Consider the following 18,036-nt stretch of genomic DNA (forward strand, 5'->3'; position numbering starts at 1 on the left):
TTTCATCTGCTCCTGAGTCACAACAATTTAAATAAACAATCAATCAGAAACGCAATTATGAGCTTAATTATGTTACAAGAACATGTTAACAACACCAAAAACACCATTTTCATTGTAGTGGATCTTTTAATGTTGCTTTTGTCTGCAGAGCTGGACTGAAAACCTCAAAGCCGCCCATCAAGAAGCAAAAACAGAGTTCACAGAAAACCCCTAGCATCAGTTTACCTGAACAAAACTTTGTCGTCCAGACAAACATCAGGAGCTCAGAACAGAGAGCCTCAGCTACAGCTAACGCTGACTAATGTTTCAACCCTCGGCTTGAATTTAGATTCATTCTGACTTGAGAGCAGGAACAAGATTAAAGTCACCACGTCTGCATGACAGTGATGGAGCCGTTTCCTGTGGCAGCAAACAGCTGATCGAAGAAAGGAGGCGGACTTTAGAGATGACAGGAACTTATCAGCGTCCACCTAACCCTCTCCCACACCACCCTCATGTCCTCCCCCCACTGCATCCATGAACCTCCTCCTTGTTGGTCCTTCAGGCCTTTCGCCTTGCAGCTCCGACCCCAGCCACCTAATCCTCAGATGGTAAAACCGACGTTTCTGGTTGATCCAGAAGGAGCTGAGTGACATCACCACAAACATCAGATGTGACCGTTTAATGTGACCCTCAGAGATCCGAGGAGTCCATAAACACATTTCTGTAAGAATTCATGCACAAACTAAAGAACCAAAAAAGTTTGGAAATGCATGCGGCCATCTCTTTGGAGCAACATTTCCTGCAGTTTGCACTAAAATACACGCAGTGGGAACGCTTGTTGGAGCATGATTTTAAATCAGATCATTCTCCGACTAGAGTTTAGATAGAGTTTACTTGAATGACTTTAATGACTTTAACTTGACTTTAATGGTAATGAAGCAACTTCAAAGTTAAAGTGAAGGAACTAGTCAGCCAAAGGTCAGGTCTGTGGAGTGCATGTACCTTCTACTCTTTGAATGACAAGGAATGTCATGTTTGAGGCTGTTTTCTTCTATCTGCAGCGTGTGGTTGAAAGAACCGTCCAGTTCTTGTACCGTCACCTTGATTGGACCCTGCAAGGAAAAGATTGTAATTGAGAAGAGAAGGTAGTGGTGGAGGGAAAGGCTGGGGCTGGATTTATGGCAGCCTGGTACAGCAGTGAGAAGAGCCTGAAGAAGCGAATGTGGCCTCACTGTAGGCCACAGTGGAAGCTCACACAGACACGAACGAGCAGCCGATGTGGCCGCGAATATGCCGTTATTTCACAACGTTATTCTGTAATAAGATGTTCTGTAGGATGCAAAATAGATCCATTGATCAGTCTTTGTTGTCTCCCCATGAAGCTTTTTGCAGGAGTTTTTGCTGTTCTTCTCATTAGCAAACACACAACAGCTCACTAGCATAACATCAGCCTCATGCTGCAGCTGATGGTTTACCTCGTGGTTTCTCTGTGAAGGCTGGCTGCTCCTGGGAAAGGTTTAGCCTGTTCTAAATGCTGTATGGACATGAACCAACAGAAGTGACGTAGGGAGGCCTTCGTGTGCGTTTGTGGCCCTCGCTTAAATTCAAAGAGCAGAGGACTCGACGCTCAGAGCAGATTTCCACATTAAATATCCTATACAAATTCTAAAGCTCATTCCATAAAACAAGGGTTGTTATGGGTGGACTTCCTCTGAAATCTAGGGAAAGCAACAAAAGCCCCTGACAAACGGGCTCACCGGCTGTGCAGGATGAAGAGACGCAAACCACACACTGTGCTGTTCTTACCACATATTTCTGAGTCCCGGACGATGTGTAGTCTTGCCGGATCTCCAGTTCCAGAACATTTCTCTTCCTGTTGAAGGCAAAGCTCCCAAAGAACTTCACCACACCGCTCTGGTCTCTGGGTGTGAAGGGTCAAGATTCAAACCTGTTGGCATCTCCCAAAACCAAACCAAACCAACCACCTCAGCTGTTACACGCACATTCCACTGGCGGTATGAGGCACCAGGTTTCACATCACAGTACTAGGCCTTTTCCAGTCTCACAGAAGATCCCAAAACAGTGGCGTTTTCACTTCTGCAGCTGGAGCTGCTCAGATTTTCAAAGAGGATACACCCATTGCTTGATGAGGGGGCCGATGTCTTTGCCTGAAACGTTGGAGATGGACTTGAGGAAGCCGTAAGTGGACAGCAGCATCTGGCTCCACATGTGGCTCTGGTACTTCTGTGAGGACGCCGTGCTGGCCAGGCTCAGCAGCTTGTTGAAAACCTTACATGTAGAAAGTGGACATGAGACCCCAGCTTATAGTGTGACAGACATGCAGCAGCTTACCTGCAGCATGAACTCCATGCTGATTCGGTTTTCTATGAGCCTCATCACCAGGTGAGCTTTGCACTGGAACATCTTGTAGTACTCCCAGGACATGGTGTGGGGGTGCTTGATGGAAAAGTGGAGGTGGGGCGTTGGACTGAAGGTAGAAAAGTGCAATCAGAGGATTATTCCAAAGAGCCACTAGAAAAGCAGAGAGTGGGTCTTTTGGTCACCACCTGTCCTTGTCTTTGCATCCAGTGAAGGTGGGGTGCAGCAGCACGCCTCCCATTTTCAGCTCGTACTCAACAATCTTGTCCAGCTCCTAGATGGTAAAAACACCAACAGAAACAGTCGGGAACTTCTTCTTAGCTTTTGTTTTTAAAGATGAACACAAACGCAAAAGCCAACACGTCAGCACAAAAACTCCTGAGAGGTTTAGCTTCATTCGCATCTGACAGTTTATATCAGAGTGAGTTTATCGTGGCTGCAGATAAAGCCGGAGATGAAGGGCTATTCAAATAGAGATCCGTCATTCCAGAGGAGCTCTGACATGAGGCTCCACAGCAGAACCAAATCACAGCAGGGAGGTCTCTGCTGGGTTTCTCCTGCTGCAGGAGCTGAGGAGGACCACGCCTGACAATGTGGTCCGGCACCATTGGCAGATGTTCACAGGATTTAAACTTTGTGAATTTGTGCTCTGACGAGCCTCCACGGCACAGTGACGGACGTGACAGCTATTTATTCAAGAGACAAAAGCCAATATCACACCAGAGGCCAACACAGCTTTCAGCTGCTACTGGAAAAATGTGACTAGAGGACATCTCCGGCCTCAACTCGCTTCTGTTTATGGCATCAACAACAGACAATTCATGTTTTTACTAAAGTACCGTATTTTCACGACTATAAGGCGCACTTAATAGACTTAATTTTTTTTCAAACACAAGGGGGCGCCCTATGAGGCGGTGCGCCTAATGTGGAGCGTAGATGAAGGTCGTGTGAGAAAAGAGGACAACAGTATGGGGTGAATTGCAGCATCATTTTTAATGCAGCGATGGGACTGAAACTGCTATTTAACTGTCTGCTATGGTAAGTTGCCAGTGCTCCATATTTGTCCCTAATCTCAACAAGTTCATTAAGTGGGTGAGCAGAGTCATAGCTTATCCATACTGAACAGACAAACAACCTATCTGCTTTGACAGTCCTCTATAACATAACAACATGTGCGTCACTTCTCTTCACAGCTCCCTAACTCATGGTGTAGGAATCAACACTTGCTATGAGTCTTAGTTGCCATGGGCGGGGCTAAGTCCCAGGTCCCCGAAATATTGTTTACAAAATGGCTGAAGCACAGTTTAAACTGCAGCTATCAGCTACGTGGATTGATGGATTTTTAGATGATGTTTTATGACTGAAAAAAAAAAAATCAAAACTAACTCAGATTTGCTCCTGGTGCATTTTTTAAACACACCGAGTCTCTGTGTGTGTGCTTATGCCGTCTCTTCGCCAGTGCGTGTGTAGAAAAGAGGAAAGCAGACACACCCGCGTGAACAACAAGGAGGGGGGTCAGGCGCTGAGCGCAAGTGAGTCTGTGAGCGTGCATTCAGTTTGTGTTACCCAGTTAGGGAGAACATTTAAAAAAAAAAAGGTTTCCTCTAAAAGAACAGTGACTGGTTCTTTTATTAACCCACTCTGGAGGCTCTGACGGTCTGAAAGGGCGTTAACGTGCCCGCGCCTCAACAGCCGGTGCGCCTTTTGTATGTGTCAAAGACACACGTAACTGAGACCGGGTTCTTTAACCCGCCCTATAACCCGCCCTTGAAAATACGGTAGATGTGTTTAGCCAGAGTGGGTCAGCAGCTGGTCAGAAAAGAAACAACTGTTTCAAACTTTTGATCAATCGGACATTTTTAAAGCAGCAGCAGCAGCATCTACCTCTTTGAACCAGTGTCGATACTCGTTCACTCCAAACGTCTTCTTCAGGTACAGGCCGTAGATGTAACCAGAGATGCCCTTCAGCACCCACTCATCCGCCCTGCAGAAAACAGTACGTCAGCCAAATGCCACCTCACCTCAGCCCCCCTCAACCGAGTAAAGCACTCTTTATACTCAACAAGTGCAAGTGTTTTTAAAAGGTTTTAGTTTTTGAAAAAATTGACGTTTGACAGAGAAAACAAAAAAACTGATCTTGATTTTGAAGCGATATCTAATTTAACATGTTTAAACACATTTGCTGATTCCAAGGACCGATATTCAAACTATTTTCCTTTATTGATCATAAAAAGTCTGTAATTTTGGAAACAACAGTGAAATAAATACTGCCCCCCAGAACAGTGAATATTAGTCCTCATGTGAACAGTTATCCAGGTGAGCTGATGTCTTCACCTTCATCAGGGCCACATGTTCAAAGCAGAACTGGACCGGATAAACTCCCTGGCAGGATATTCAAGGCCACCTGTTGCCACCAGCCAACTCTCTACCGGGATGAGCTGATTTAATTTCTTTTTGCCTTTGCCGGTAAACAAATACTTTCCACCATAATTTACATATAAATTCTTTAAAAATCAGACAATGTGATTTTCTGGATTTTTTCTCTCTCATATTTTCTCTCTATGAAGGAAATGACAGGCCTCTCTTATGTTTTCAAGAGGGGAAAATTGTACAATTGGTGGCTGACTGAATACTTTTTGCCCCAATGTATATCAATATATATGACAACTTTTTTATGAAATATAAGTTCTTTTTCCAACCCGGGAGTGAGACGACTCAATCTCTGAGGCCAAGCCTTTCGCTTCTTGTGGGAACCGCCCATTTCATGACGTCAACCTGGAGCCGGCCTCTGCAGCATGTCTGCGTTTTACCCACGAAAACAAACTACATCCAAACTTTTGCAAAGATGGATGTGCATATAAAAAGAAAGTTTAGCCGATCACCGCAAGCTCCACAGAGAAAGTGGGTGTGTGAGTTAGTCTGGAGGCGGAGCTAGCAGCGCAGACTCTTCCTGGAAGGGGCGGGTCCTAGCTTTGTGAGGTCACAATGTGAGAACCCATTTGTTTTCATGGCTTGGGAGGAGCAGGTTTTTAGAGGAATACTCAGAAATGCGTGAACTTATCAAAACGCCGCTTTGGGGTTGTTTTTTATGGAAGCATTTGTGTAGCATTATTAAAAATAAAAGTCAATAGCAGAAATGCTTTTTCATTTTCAAAATAAAGCTGCATTTGTTGAGTTAAAATTAAAATGGAAAACAAGGGATTGCATTTTCATTTTCACATCCACTATAGTGTCGCATATATCAATTCGATTTAGCATTTCCAGAGGGGAGGCGGGTCGATGACATCAGTTCTTTCTCCGTATATCCGGCTGCTAAAACACACAGACATGCTAGGAGCAGTGTAGCCAGGTCTGTAACCTTGTGTTAACGGCAGACCAGAGGGCTTTGTGACTTTTTTGCTCTCCTGTACACAGCTTCTCAGGGCTACGTAGCAGCATTTCCACCTTCCACCCTCTGGTCAGAAGTTTCGAACCACAGCCTCCTTCGGAAGCCCCGCGGTCCACAGCCGGATGCACCTGCTAGGCCTTGGATGGAGCCTGGGCCCACGGTTCGAAGTTTCTCCCTCGGAATAGCTTTGTCTTTGGACGGAGCTAACGGAGCTAAACCCAGCTCGCTAGCCTGGAGACAAAGCTAGTCCAGGGAAGCTTCGAAGTAGGAAGTGCTTCTCCCCAGACCTGGGAAACTCTAAACCATCATATGAATTTGGGTTTCCAGTGGTGTCCAGACCAAAATAAAGGCTGTTGTTATTGCCACATATTTACATCCAAGATGCTCATTGCCCGCACAGAGTTTTAAGTACCTCTACGGCTAATGTTTTTAGCACATATTAGCCTAATGCTAAACCATCTTTCGGGTCCTTGCAGCGAAGAAAAAAGCACTGACCGCACAGATTTAAAAAAATATGAGCAAGAAGGCCCTTAATAAAAATCATAGCAATAATAAAACCACATTTAGGAGATGCGTATTGGTCCAACCAGCAAACGTTTAGCATGACGAAATCTGCTAGAGCTGTTGATGGGACTCCAGCTGTCATCGAACAGCAATATCAGTGCGAAGCTGCAGGAGACGATCTTCTAAATGTGCTTTATTACTGATTTTCTGGACAGCAGGACACGTGGCCTCTGAGCTAACATAAGAATGGAGCCGACAGACAGAGGTCTTCACCACCTCCCCTAAGAGGACACGGAGAGCACACGGAGAGCACACGGCTTTCCCTGAGCCACACGTCAGCGGTGTCTCACCATGACATTCTGGAGATGAAGCAGCCAAAGAACTGCTGAGCCAGGGCCTGGGCCAGACAGCGGCGAGTCAGCGGGGTCTGGTCAATGATCATGGGGCTGTGCAGCAGGTTGGTGCTGAAACGGTAGTGTCACAGTAAATACCCTTAAGAACAGGGTCCTTCTAGTCATCTGCTCATCCATACCTGAAGATGCTCATGGAGGCATAGGAGGACACCTGGACGTAGGCTTCATCCACAAACACGGTTTTGAAACAGGAGTACGGATAGCGGCACGTCAAGATCTCCTCATAGAACTCAAAGATTTCGTGCAGGAAGGACATGGAGTGTTTGAGCAGAGGAAGCAGCTGCGGCAGGCAGAAATGGGTCACCTGAGGGGAAGGAGGACAGCCGGGTCACGGTGGGTGTGAAACACCAAAGAGTGTCCCCCACAAATGATCATTAAACAGACACATAAGCTGACAAACAGAACGCTAGCTACAGCCTGCCAGATATGGCTCCAGGGACATCTGCTGGTCAACAGGCGTAACAGGCTTAATCTTCCCGTCTTAAACCACAACAAACACACAAACAGTTTTTAAATCTTCTTGATGAAATCACAGGCCAACAGTTTAGTTCTCCTTAAAGGTTTGTGTTTCTTAACAGCCAAACATCCCAGAGTTTGGTCCAAGTCCTCTTTCTAGCTGAAACACTTTTCTAATAACGTCTGGATTATTTTATATGTTAAACTTACGAAGAAATAATAGCAACATTTAAGAAACAGGATTAAGGTGAAGTGGCCAACAAACACAATTAAACTAAATTGAAACAATTTAATCATCTAAAAAGAAATAAAACATTTTTTGTTTAAGTTTTCAAAGACTTCATTTTTGATTAAGACAAGAGAAAAACTAATAAAACTTTATCATGTTCACTTTTTGTTTAGCTACAGAAAACATAAATGTAATGTTTGTCTTTTGCTTAAATGTTATCAAACATATTGTGATCATATTGTTCAAAAAATACAGCAGCCTTTGCACTAACGTTGAAATAAATATAAAAAAATAAATGAATCACCGTTTAGAAAGAATATATTTGGTTTTTGTGAGGTTACATAAAATTACATGTTAATAAACCTGAGAGGAAAAAAACAACTACCAGGGTAAAATTTCAAATAATTTAGTTTAAAAATTATTAATCAAGAATAAATTAACTTCTATTGCAATTTTCTTAGAAAAAACAGCTGCAACTTCCAGCTTTTTCTGCCACAATTATCACAGAAATGCATGTGAGACTGTGGAGGGACTGTACATCAAGCCAGACTATAGTTTCTCCTACTTTCTTTTTGGATGCTGGTGTGCCGCGGGATTTCTGTCAAGGATAAAGTGTGCCTTGGCTCAAAAAAGGTTGAAAAACACTTATGGGATGTTGGCTTTTTGGAGCCAGCAGGTACTTCCTGTTTGAAACGCCAGGGGGGGATGGGCCACTCCAGTTCTCATATACTGTTGATGGTCTAATCTTTGTTTCCTCAGTTGAAACAGAACTTGGCCTTTTTGAACTCCCTTACAGCTGAGTGAGTGTGTCCTCTAAACCCACCTCGTGCATGTAGGGGTCCACCAGGATTTCAAAGGGGCCCACAGCCAGAGAGATGTTGGGAGCCGCCGTGGGAATGGGAAGGACATAGTGGAAGGTTTTCTTCCTCATGTCATTTGTGTAGATGGTTTCAACCAGGTCTCCACAGGATACAGCCACCATGGATGCATCCACCGTGAACTCCAGCTTCCACGTGCACAGCTCAGAGTAGGAGTCCACACAGGGGAACCAGAACCTGGAGAAGGGGAAAAATTGGTAATTCTGTGGTTCTTAAGACCAAAAACACACAAAAGGCAAGACAGGAGGTGTAGCTCTGCTGCCCCGTTGTTTACTCAGTTTCTGCACACGCAGATAAAGAAGTCACCTGGTGGAGTTCTGATAACCAAAGGAGAAAACGTGAGCAGCCCTCTCTGCCATACTGCCCTCCACATCTGGAACAACAAAGTGCAGACCTCCTTTTGGCTGGTCCAGGGAGAAGTCTATGTACACCTTCAACACATTCAGCTCTGCAGACAGAAAGAAGACAATTCACAAACTTTTGCTTTTGTCAGCAAACCGGAAAAAAAGAAAGAAACTCTGCTCCTCGGAGCTCCAGAGGAGCCGGTTCGTCTGAGGGAAGGGTTCCTTCCAACAGAGCATTTAAGGAGGACCAATGAAACAGAATGAATCCAAGTCACCAATCTTTTACATTTCAGGTAGGGTTAGATAGTATGACATCATGACCTGCTGCTATTTTTAAGTTTCTGCCAGTTACTGTAAACATGGAAACGGCTGTCAAGTTCTCCTGGCTCCTTACAGACCAAGAGCTTCAACAGCCCACTGTACTTTGACCCCCATCTCACCATCTCCCTGTTTCCAGAGTTCAGAGGGAACTTTGATGACCAGCTCTCCATTTCCAGCATCGGGGTCCACGGCACTCACTGCAGCCGTGTAGGCACTGGAGAAATAGTTGAGGTTCCTCCTGATCAGACAGACAGACAAACACAAAGACAGTCAAACACAAAGACAGTTTAGCCATCAGAAGGACAAAAGTGGAACAAAGATGTTCAGAAATGTGCAGGATCACTGTGTATGCAGGGTTTACCATCCATGCCTCTAGTTTCCTGTTACAAAACAGTCCACATTGTTGCAGAAGAACCTGCAGCAGGATTCATTAAAGTGAGCCTCCATGTGTGAGAATTTAAAAGGGGCGACAAAAGTGATGTTGACCTTTCGGCCCAAACCCTCAACATCTGAGCACATTGACGAATGACGAATGCACACTTATGAATTACATAGATCACACAAGCATCACGAAAGACATACATGGAAAATGTATGTAGTGGCCGTGTGACACGGCCTTAAGAAAAGATGCCCAGACTTCCCTCTCCACGGCAACCATCTCCTCTGGGGGGAACCCAGATGCTTTTCCAGACCAGCCGAGAGACGTAGGCTATGTCCGAATTCCTTCACAACTTACTACATAGCGTGTTCACCATTTTGTAGTGCTGTCCGCATCTACGATGCCAACATTAGGTGCCCTAGAAATTTCCCAGAAATCCCTCTTTGCATCGATATTCACTTGATTGGCGAATCCAGAACCCAATACATCAACGTTTTCATCTTAAGAACACAGTCGTCGCGAAACGCTCATATCAATGAGATTTTCACTTTGTCATATAGATGACGTCATATTCCAGTGGGACATACCCAGAACACCTCCCCAGGGAGGCATCCGGGGGGTATCTGGACCATACGGCCGAGCCACCTCTTAAGGGTGGAAGGTGTTTTTAGAGCATTCCATCACCGACATGCTCTGATGAACGGGGAGGACTTAAATATATGGATGCATTGAAGCCTGCTTTATCAGGGCTCCAGACTAACTTCTTTCACTAGGAGCACAGTGGCCCCTAACTGAAAATTTTAGGGGCGCAACCAGAAAATTTAGGGGCGCATACCGTAAATCAACATTCTAATCAAATCTACTCATTTCCACTGTATTACTAATAAATACTTTAATAATAGATGCAGAAATTACAATGTGCTGTTTCTAATTCAGTGTCACATTTTATTCTGCACTTTTGAAGATGCAACAACAGGTAAACTGACAGCACCATCGCTGTCATGACAGTACAGATAAGTAAAGAAAACGGATGGAAATTTATCTTTGTGACACTAAATAGGTGCAGCCAAGATGCACAATAAGCGTGTTTGAGATCACCCAGGTGAACTCAACGCTGCGCAGATCACCTGGTGTGTGACATGTATTTTTGTTTTTGCTCCAACATCAACTGTCAAACATCACAAAAATATCGCGAGAAAGGGGCGGGAGCAAGGGGCAAACCTACCCGGACACAGCTGGAAACTGAACTGACTGAAAGCTGCCCTACAGACTACAAAACAATGCAATATGGGACATGTTACCTGATGGTTTTTATAGTGGAGTGATTAATTAAAATAATTTAAAATACCAATTCATTAAAAAAGGCTACATACATTACAAAACATTAAAATAATCATAAAATATGTAATAACACAGATCATACTAAGGGGGAGAAGAATATTGAAACTAAATTGAATGTTAAGGACAACTCCAACATCCTGTTCTCCTTCAGTCTTGCTGCAGATTCGTCTTCATCTCACAGCCCCCCCCCCGGTCTCCCCAACGATCCAGGCGAGGTGCCGGTTCATCTCAAACATGTCTATCGTTGCATTTTCCCCACGTATTTTCAGTGTGTCTAAAACTAATGTTGTTTTTGCTCGAGCGTGTTTAAAGTTCAAGCCCCGTTAGCTGTCACGCATGTAGGTGTGGGACATTTATTCTCCTCAGCTGACCCGACACCCGCGGGACGGGAGCGGTGTGCTGCCGTAACGGCATAAACGCTTTGATGCGCCGCCGTAACCGTAACCAAACCCTAAACCAGAGGTGGGCACTGAGGGCCGCAGTCCTGCATGTTTTCCAGCATACCCTGCTCTGGCATGTTCTGATTGGCTGGACACACCTGAACCAGGTAATCAGCCATGAGTAGGGCAAGAGTATCTGGAAATCATGCAGACACACCGGCCCTCGAGGCCTGGAATTGCCCACCCCTGCCCTAAACCTTCCTCCGGTTCTGTGTGACCCAGAGAAAAGTTCAGCACGGACTGCATGTATTTAGAAAATTACGAGCGAATAGATACGTTCTAAAGGAAAGTAAGGAACTCCTTAATGAGGGAGGGGCTGTCAGGTGTCCTGCTTTCAAGCCCTGTCATTGTCACGCCCCCAATAGTCATTTACTCCACTGTGATTGGTTGGTCAGCTCCGCGCACGACAATGAAAAAGTGTCATTCATACAAACTGGCGGTCTGCAGTAACATTAAACCTTCATATTAAACATTAAACCTTCAAAATATCATCTTGGGGGCCGCAAATAGCCTGCGGGCCGCGAGTTTGAGACCCCTGCTGTACACTCTGGCACTGGTACACTAGCCGCAGGTCGGAAGAACGAATCAATAGTTCGCTTACCCATAGTTCAGACGCACATATCAGGTTGTGATATTTGTCTCAGTTTCCTTCCCACAGATGTTTACGCGCACTCGATTATCTCTAGGCCCCTCCCCCTACACGCATTTTAGCCACTCACAGTGGCTTTCCCTATTCTTCTCACGCAGTGGCCGCTTCAAAGACAGGTATCACGCGAGAGTGTACGTGCTCGCGTTTCATGAGTATGTACGCGAGTGTGTGTGTCTGCCTGCGTCCGTGTGGGCTTGCGTCTCATTGATTATTTCATTGATCATTGACGTGCCCCTTCCACGTTTAATGTATAAAAAATACGAAGGGTGGGGGAGGCAAATTTACTGGTCGCGCATGTGCGACTGGATGTAAAATTCAGTCGCACACTCTCAAATTTTGGTCGCAAAATGCGACCAATTGCTCGCAGTCTGGAGCCCTGTTTATGGTTTCAAATCCTTTCAAAAAGCTAAAGAACTGATTTCACGCTATTAGAAAATGGTTTCAAATTCCCACGGCTTGCAGCAAAATCATTTCCCCTGTGGAGAAGTCAAGTAAGCTGGGTGACGGCGGGAATGAGAGGCCCAGGCCTTCTTATCTTTGCGCCATAAAACTCGCTTTACTTAAAGTCACATGGAAGTTCAGAGAAGTCCTGCTGCCTTTTTTTCTTTAATCGCTGAAATAAATCATGTTTGATGTTTGACTGGAACCCTTTACTGAGAATATTCATCTCATTCCCCAGACGTGTTTGCAGCTGAAATCTCTGACATTGAAGTGTTTTACTGTCTATGTGTTGATTAAAATCCAAAGTTTTCAAATTTTGCTTTTAACACACAATGACTCCAATAATGACAAGAGTGAAAGGCAACAGTTGAGTCCCTGCAGTAAATGTGTGGTTTGCAGCAGAGCCACTCACTGCTTGGACTCGCTGTGGCACACCTCCAGCGTGGGGTCGTTGTAGATGAACGGAGCTTCCAGGTCATTGACTCGGACTCTGTAGATGCGACACTGCTTGCTGTTAAGCTTGATCCTGTTGAGGTTGACCACCGTGGGGAAAATGGTCAGCTCCACAAAGCCCTAGACAAGGCAGAACAAAGGATGTTGGAGGAGGAGCATGCTGCAGGGAGAAGAACAGGTTGTCCTTCTCACATTCACTCTTCTCTTGATGCCTGCAGTAACTGAACAATGCAGGTCACGTGGGAAATATGTCTTTGATGCTTTTCTGTAAGAAAACGTGTCAGCCTGCTGTAAGGCAGCTCCTTCCACTGGAGAGAAGTACGGTAAGCTGTGCATTTTCAACGCCAAGAAGTTCTTTGATTTAAAGACCCACTCTAATTAAAAATGGTGTTTAACATTTTCTCTTTTGCATTTGTCTAATGATGGAGGACATACAGGATCAAAATAGGGTTAACACTGCATTTCTGACTATTTTTTATTCAAATTGTTGTGAATCAGAGGCAGATGAAAACATGTTTTAAAAAGCTTGTAGTTGTTTAGTTCAATTTAAAATGGTTGGGCCAAAGTCTCCCAGCTCCGCTCCATTCTGATGCATCCACTTGCAGACCAATAGATCCATGAACGTCTTTGTTTTCCTCGTCTGAGCTGGAATCTGGATCCAAACTGTACGACTGGACAGTGATGAAAGTCAGGCAAGGAAAAAATCCCTGAACTTTTCTTTGAGCGATATGGCGGGCGCGGAGCGAAACTTTAGAAAAATACACGGTCTTAAATGAATTCTAGTACATTCTGGCAGCTAGTTATTCACTTCTTAATCAAGAAACTAAGACTAATTGGAGCATCATGATTTGTCATTCAAACCCCTCGTTTGACTTGCCATTAAGGACTTGCTGCTGGTCCTAAAATATTTTTTTGATAATTTCTAAAAGTAACACAATCCTACAATCTAAGCTTTTCCTAAAAGCTGCAGAACGTACAATTGCTAAAATATAGTAACATCAAAGCAAAAAGAACACCAGTAGCTATGATATTCTATGAAAGTACCACATTTATTTGAACGATTTCTGCTTTAGAAATACTGTTTTCTCAAACTATAATTACATCAAAATATGGGATCTGCTTTAAACTATCTTTCTATAACATAATACATCAATTCTTTAACACCAATACTTAGTAATCTGGGAAATTTTAAAAAACAACAACATACAAACAAAATTAAACATTGTAGACATTCCTTTTTAAGGGAGTGTGGGTCCAAACCACCAAATACTTATAATTATAATTAATGTCAATAATGTTTTTGAACAAAACTGAACAAAATCATGGTAATTAGGGAAAAAAATAAATTGGATAAAGAAATGTATTCAAATGTTTCAGTTTTGATCAATGTTGTCGGTTATTCTGCAGTCAGATCAAGAAAATCTAGAAAGGGGGGGGGGGGGGGATTCTCCTGGTAAATGGGGCACTGATCAAAGAAATGAAGAAGATCCCAGACCAGATTTAACAAACTACTACAAACGGTACAACCATTCACAGACATGACATAAATGGCAATTTCAAACTATGTATAAGCATGTTTTATACCATGGTCAGTTACCAAGGCAATACACATTAACCAGGCGCATCGCGTCGCATGATCATCACGTAATATAGTCCGCGTCGCGCAGCACCACCGCTGCAGTCAAGATTCGGCGATATATATATGCTGATCGTCCCGATGGGTTGAATAAAGCATCAGTTCAGAGAGAAAGTTCATTTCTCATCCGAAAGCAACTAAAACGTCCCGTCATTGGTCAATTAGGGCGGGAAGATGAAGACAAGAAGCCGCGCCCATAGAGAAAGCGATCCCCGGAGAAATATAGAAAATAAAGGGAAAATTCGCAGATTTCAGACATTTTTTTCATCCGGAAAGCAGAGATCAGCCCCCCCCCCCCCTATAACTGACCGTTTATTTAAATGGCACAACAGGAGTGAAAGTGTAGCAGGCATCTTTCACATCCTCACATATATTCATGACAAGATATAGGTTGGACTTTGAAGGAAATCAGTAGGTTGGAGGTAGAGGATGTACTTGGAAGTCATCAATGCTCCATCTTCTTTGTGCTGGCTGGTTTTCTTTCAGTTCATACTCTTGTTATACGACAAGCTTAATTCAGTCGTCGTCGTCATCATCTTCAGGTACAAAGATGTCGTGCTCTTCCAAGAGAGCGACAAAGTTCTTGCTGATCAGAGTTCCCACATAAAGAAAAGGCACCTCCACGGCCGTCATGCGGATTAAACCAAAGGGTGTTTTGTCTGGTTTGGGGAGAATTCCTCCAGACTATGTAGACACAACAGTTCTACTTTGACCCGCCCTGGATATGGCTGACGCTTTCGAGACGGGTTGACGAGCTGTTATTCCCCTAATGCTCGTAGAAGCGAGTCGGAGCGGCAGTCGGAGAAGGTTCACCATTTTTCCAGCTGCAGGGAGACGTTTTGTGCGGAAGGACGCTGTCAAGAGATCAGGTCTTTATTTCCCGGAAGATACGATCGGTTTGCTCAAAAACCCGGATTTCCGGGAATTCCCAGCAATAACGTTGGGTTGGGTGTGTTAGGGGCTGTGACCTTGCGGAAGTGCGCATTAAACAGATGGATGATGGGAAGTACGTGTGGGCTTACTCTGCATCAAACGACAGATTTTTCTGCAGGTCGTTCCTTCCTCTGTTAGCATGTCCCACTGTACTAATTCACCGGCCTTCGGCTCCCACTCAGTGCCCTTCTGACAGTGATGCGCCTGAAGGATCGGGTTCAGTGTCACCAGCACGTTCAGCTGCTTACGGGACAGCAGGCAGAAGCTGCAGGGTCACCAAGAGCAACGCAGTCCCCCCCCCCCCCCCCCCCCCCCTAGGTGTACTCACAATGACGGACTTCCTCTGGAAGTTGATGTTGTTGATGCACACCACCTGGTGAGTCGTAAAGGTTAACAAAAAAAAGAGTCAGTCAGCAATTCTCCATAAATCTACAGAAATGACAGAATCATTGGACCCCCTTCCCCCCACACACGGTGTCAAGACAGACGGGGTCCCACATACAACCAGGGCTTCCGGTGAGACCGTCACCCCCCTCGGCTGTTTGAAGCCGCCCTCAGCTGTTCCGGTTAAAAGCTAAAACCAGAGAGAAATACTTATAATTTAAAAGGCCGAGGGCTCTCGAAGCCTTTGTCCTTCTTCCTGTTCATCGCCGCTGCAGTTGTGGCCGAAGCTGCAGGTTCTGCTGGGATCTGACTGTGGGGCTCTTGAGTGGGGAAAAACCGGTTCCGAAAGCACAGAGGAACGGCCGTCAGCCGCGGCGGGGTCCGGACGGAGCAGGAGAACACGCGGCGGCCTCCACAGACCGAACCGAGACGGCCTTTCGAGACTTTACCAACGATTGTTTTGCTGCCTTGGCGCCATCATCGTCTTCCTCTTCTTCCGGTGCATTTTGCGCTCTCAGCGTGAGCCTCGCAGTGCTGCCCCCTAGAGTCCAGGCGGATGAAGCACGCGGAGCTTTATTTTTCTCTAAAACTTTCTTACAAAGACGCACGAACCACAGATTAACAGTCACAGAGCAAACGCGATGAAGGAAATAGAAAACTGGGGATACATAAGGATTTTAGGCTTATGTTTTGAAGGTGGTTTACTGTTAAAATTGATGCTTTGGAAAATGTTTAGAATGTTGGGAACTTGTCCCAAAGTTTAGAGAGAAATTGTGGCGTTGGGAGCTAGTTGACTAATTACTGTTTCATCATCAAATATTCCTAATTTTAGTATGTTTGAGTTTTTTTATTATAGTGAATAAACAGGGGGGATGTTGCATCCTTGTTTAATGGTGAAAAGTGGAAAAGTCCTTTAAGGGAGTGTGACTGAGCGTAATGTGTCGTAAAAACATTCAATCATTTTACAGAAGTTTGGCCCAAATTCAAAAAAAGCGTCAAACTTAGATACACACATCTAAGGAGACTTTTATTTAAAGAAGCTTAAAATTTTTGATGGTTGTAGAGAAAAGATCTTTGTTTTTGGATGCATTACAGCAGAGGTTTGGACTCGAGTCATTATTTTTGATAAATTTAGACCAGGGGTCGGCAACCTGCGGCTCTTTAACCTCTGTGCTGCGGCTCTCTGTGTTTTTTTTAAATAAGTCTTGTGTTCTAAGATTGTTGTGGTGTCAGCCCAGTAAGAAAGCTGTGGGGAACCTGAACTTGTCATAAGCATCATATTATTCATCATATTATTATTATCATATATTATTATCATGTGCATATATTATTCCTATAATAAATAGACCAGCTTTTCTAACCAAAAAATCTAAGCATACCTTAAAAGTAATGGAAGACATGTCCAAGGTGTAGCCACCGTCGTCATTCAATAGCTGGGTAGTCCATGGTCAAGCCTATGACCCCATCAGGAGAGGAGCAGCTTTAAAAAATGGATAGAAATTGGATAAGTTCTGGTAAAGCTCAGTACAGATTTACACCAGCAGGTGGCGTAATTGCACCATTTAGATGCCAACACAGTTAACACCCGTAAAAGTTTTTTTTCCGGGTTTTAATTAAGCAGAAAAGCAGAGGCGGCCTGGACCTCCATCATCAGGGTTTAACGGCTGCTCTCAATAACACTTTCTCCGCTTTGATTAGAGGTTTAATGAAACGACAGAGCTCCTTTCACCAAGTGCAATCAATTCACAAGCTCATATTTGTGGGTTAGTGACTGTTACAACGCCACAATTACAAAAACACTTAAAGGCCCATCAGGATTCAGTTTACATTTTGCTTCAGAGGATGTCATTAAGCAAAACTGCAATCAACAGCAAAAGTTAAAAGCCTTTGAGGTCTCTAAGGGTTTAAAAACTGGAGATTGGTGCTATTGTTTAATTATCCAGACTTGTTTTTCTAATACAACACAAAGTTCCCCAACAAAAACCTGAAGTTAGAGAAACAGAAGCAAACAAAAGACAAAATGTATTAAGACAAGAAACTCAAATATGGAGATGCTTGATGATAACTCTGCGGAAGGGAGAGGGCCGACCAGCAGCTGCATAGTGATCAGTTCACAAGAACATCATCCCAGAATGAAGAGTCTAGGATTCCTCTGTCCTTGGAAGCAGGGAAGTTTGACGTCTTAATTTTTTTTAGGCTGATTGTTTCACTAAACAAACCATAACTTATTTCAGCTTGTAAAGAGGGACCGGGGACCTCTAGTGGTGGGGATTACAGTATGTGCGTGTTCCTGACCACACATTTGTTTTATTTATTTCTGTTCTAGAAGTAAATTCTAGGATTAGCATCATCTACCATGTATTCTATTAATGGTTCTACATTTCCCAATGTAATCATACCATGGTTGTTCAGTGCAAAAAGTGTGGCAGTGATTGTGAACCCCAGATGGGTTAAGGTTCCCAACTAAAAAGACATCTTGGAACTTT

The 18,036-nt window shown here is 44.2% G+C and overlaps 1 protein-coding gene across 3 annotated transcripts in view; it reads right to left on the reverse strand.

The window, feature by feature from the left end:
* Window positions 1–16,060, reverse strand: part of taf2 (TATA-box binding protein associated factor 2) — a 30,067-nt gene extending 14,007 nt beyond the window's left edge. For 2 of the 3 annotated variants that reach the window (XR_002874877.1, XR_002874878.1), the window contains exons 1-14: window positions 15,765–15,814; window positions 15,495–15,549; window positions 12,557–12,717; window positions 9,014–9,132; window positions 8,536–8,677; window positions 8,175–8,406; window positions 6,786–6,970; window positions 6,604–6,717; window positions 4,246–4,345; window positions 2,550–2,635; window positions 2,335–2,470; window positions 2,117–2,271; window positions 1,789–1,903; window positions 985–1,094 (exon numbers count right to left, since the gene is read on the reverse strand). Coding sequence is in view for 1 of the 3 variants with exons in the window: in XM_023963890.1 (XP_023819658.1) it covers window positions 985–1,094; window positions 1,789–1,903; window positions 2,117–2,271; window positions 2,335–2,470; window positions 2,550–2,635; window positions 4,246–4,345; window positions 6,604–6,717; window positions 6,786–6,970; window positions 8,175–8,406; window positions 8,536–8,677; window positions 9,014–9,132; window positions 12,557–12,717; window positions 15,495–15,549; window positions 15,765–15,814 (1,760 nt within the window). In the remaining 2 variants the exon portion in view is untranslated. Of the gene's footprint in view, window positions 1–984; window positions 1,095–1,788; window positions 1,904–2,116; window positions 2,272–2,334; window positions 2,471–2,549; window positions 2,636–4,245; window positions 4,346–6,603; window positions 6,718–6,785; window positions 6,971–8,174; window positions 8,407–8,535; window positions 8,678–9,013; window positions 9,133–12,556; window positions 12,718–15,494; window positions 15,550–15,764 lie in introns of all 3 variants that reach the window. The other variant, XM_023963890.1, reaches the window with a different exon arrangement.
* Window positions 16,061–18,036: the final 1,976 nt, after the last annotated feature.

Source organism: Oryzias latipes, chromosome 16, assembly GCF_002234675.1.
Source record: "Oryzias latipes chromosome 16, ASM223467v1".
In the NCBI taxonomy this organism is placed as follows: Eukaryota; Metazoa; Chordata; class Actinopteri; order Beloniformes; family Adrianichthyidae; genus Oryzias; species Oryzias latipes.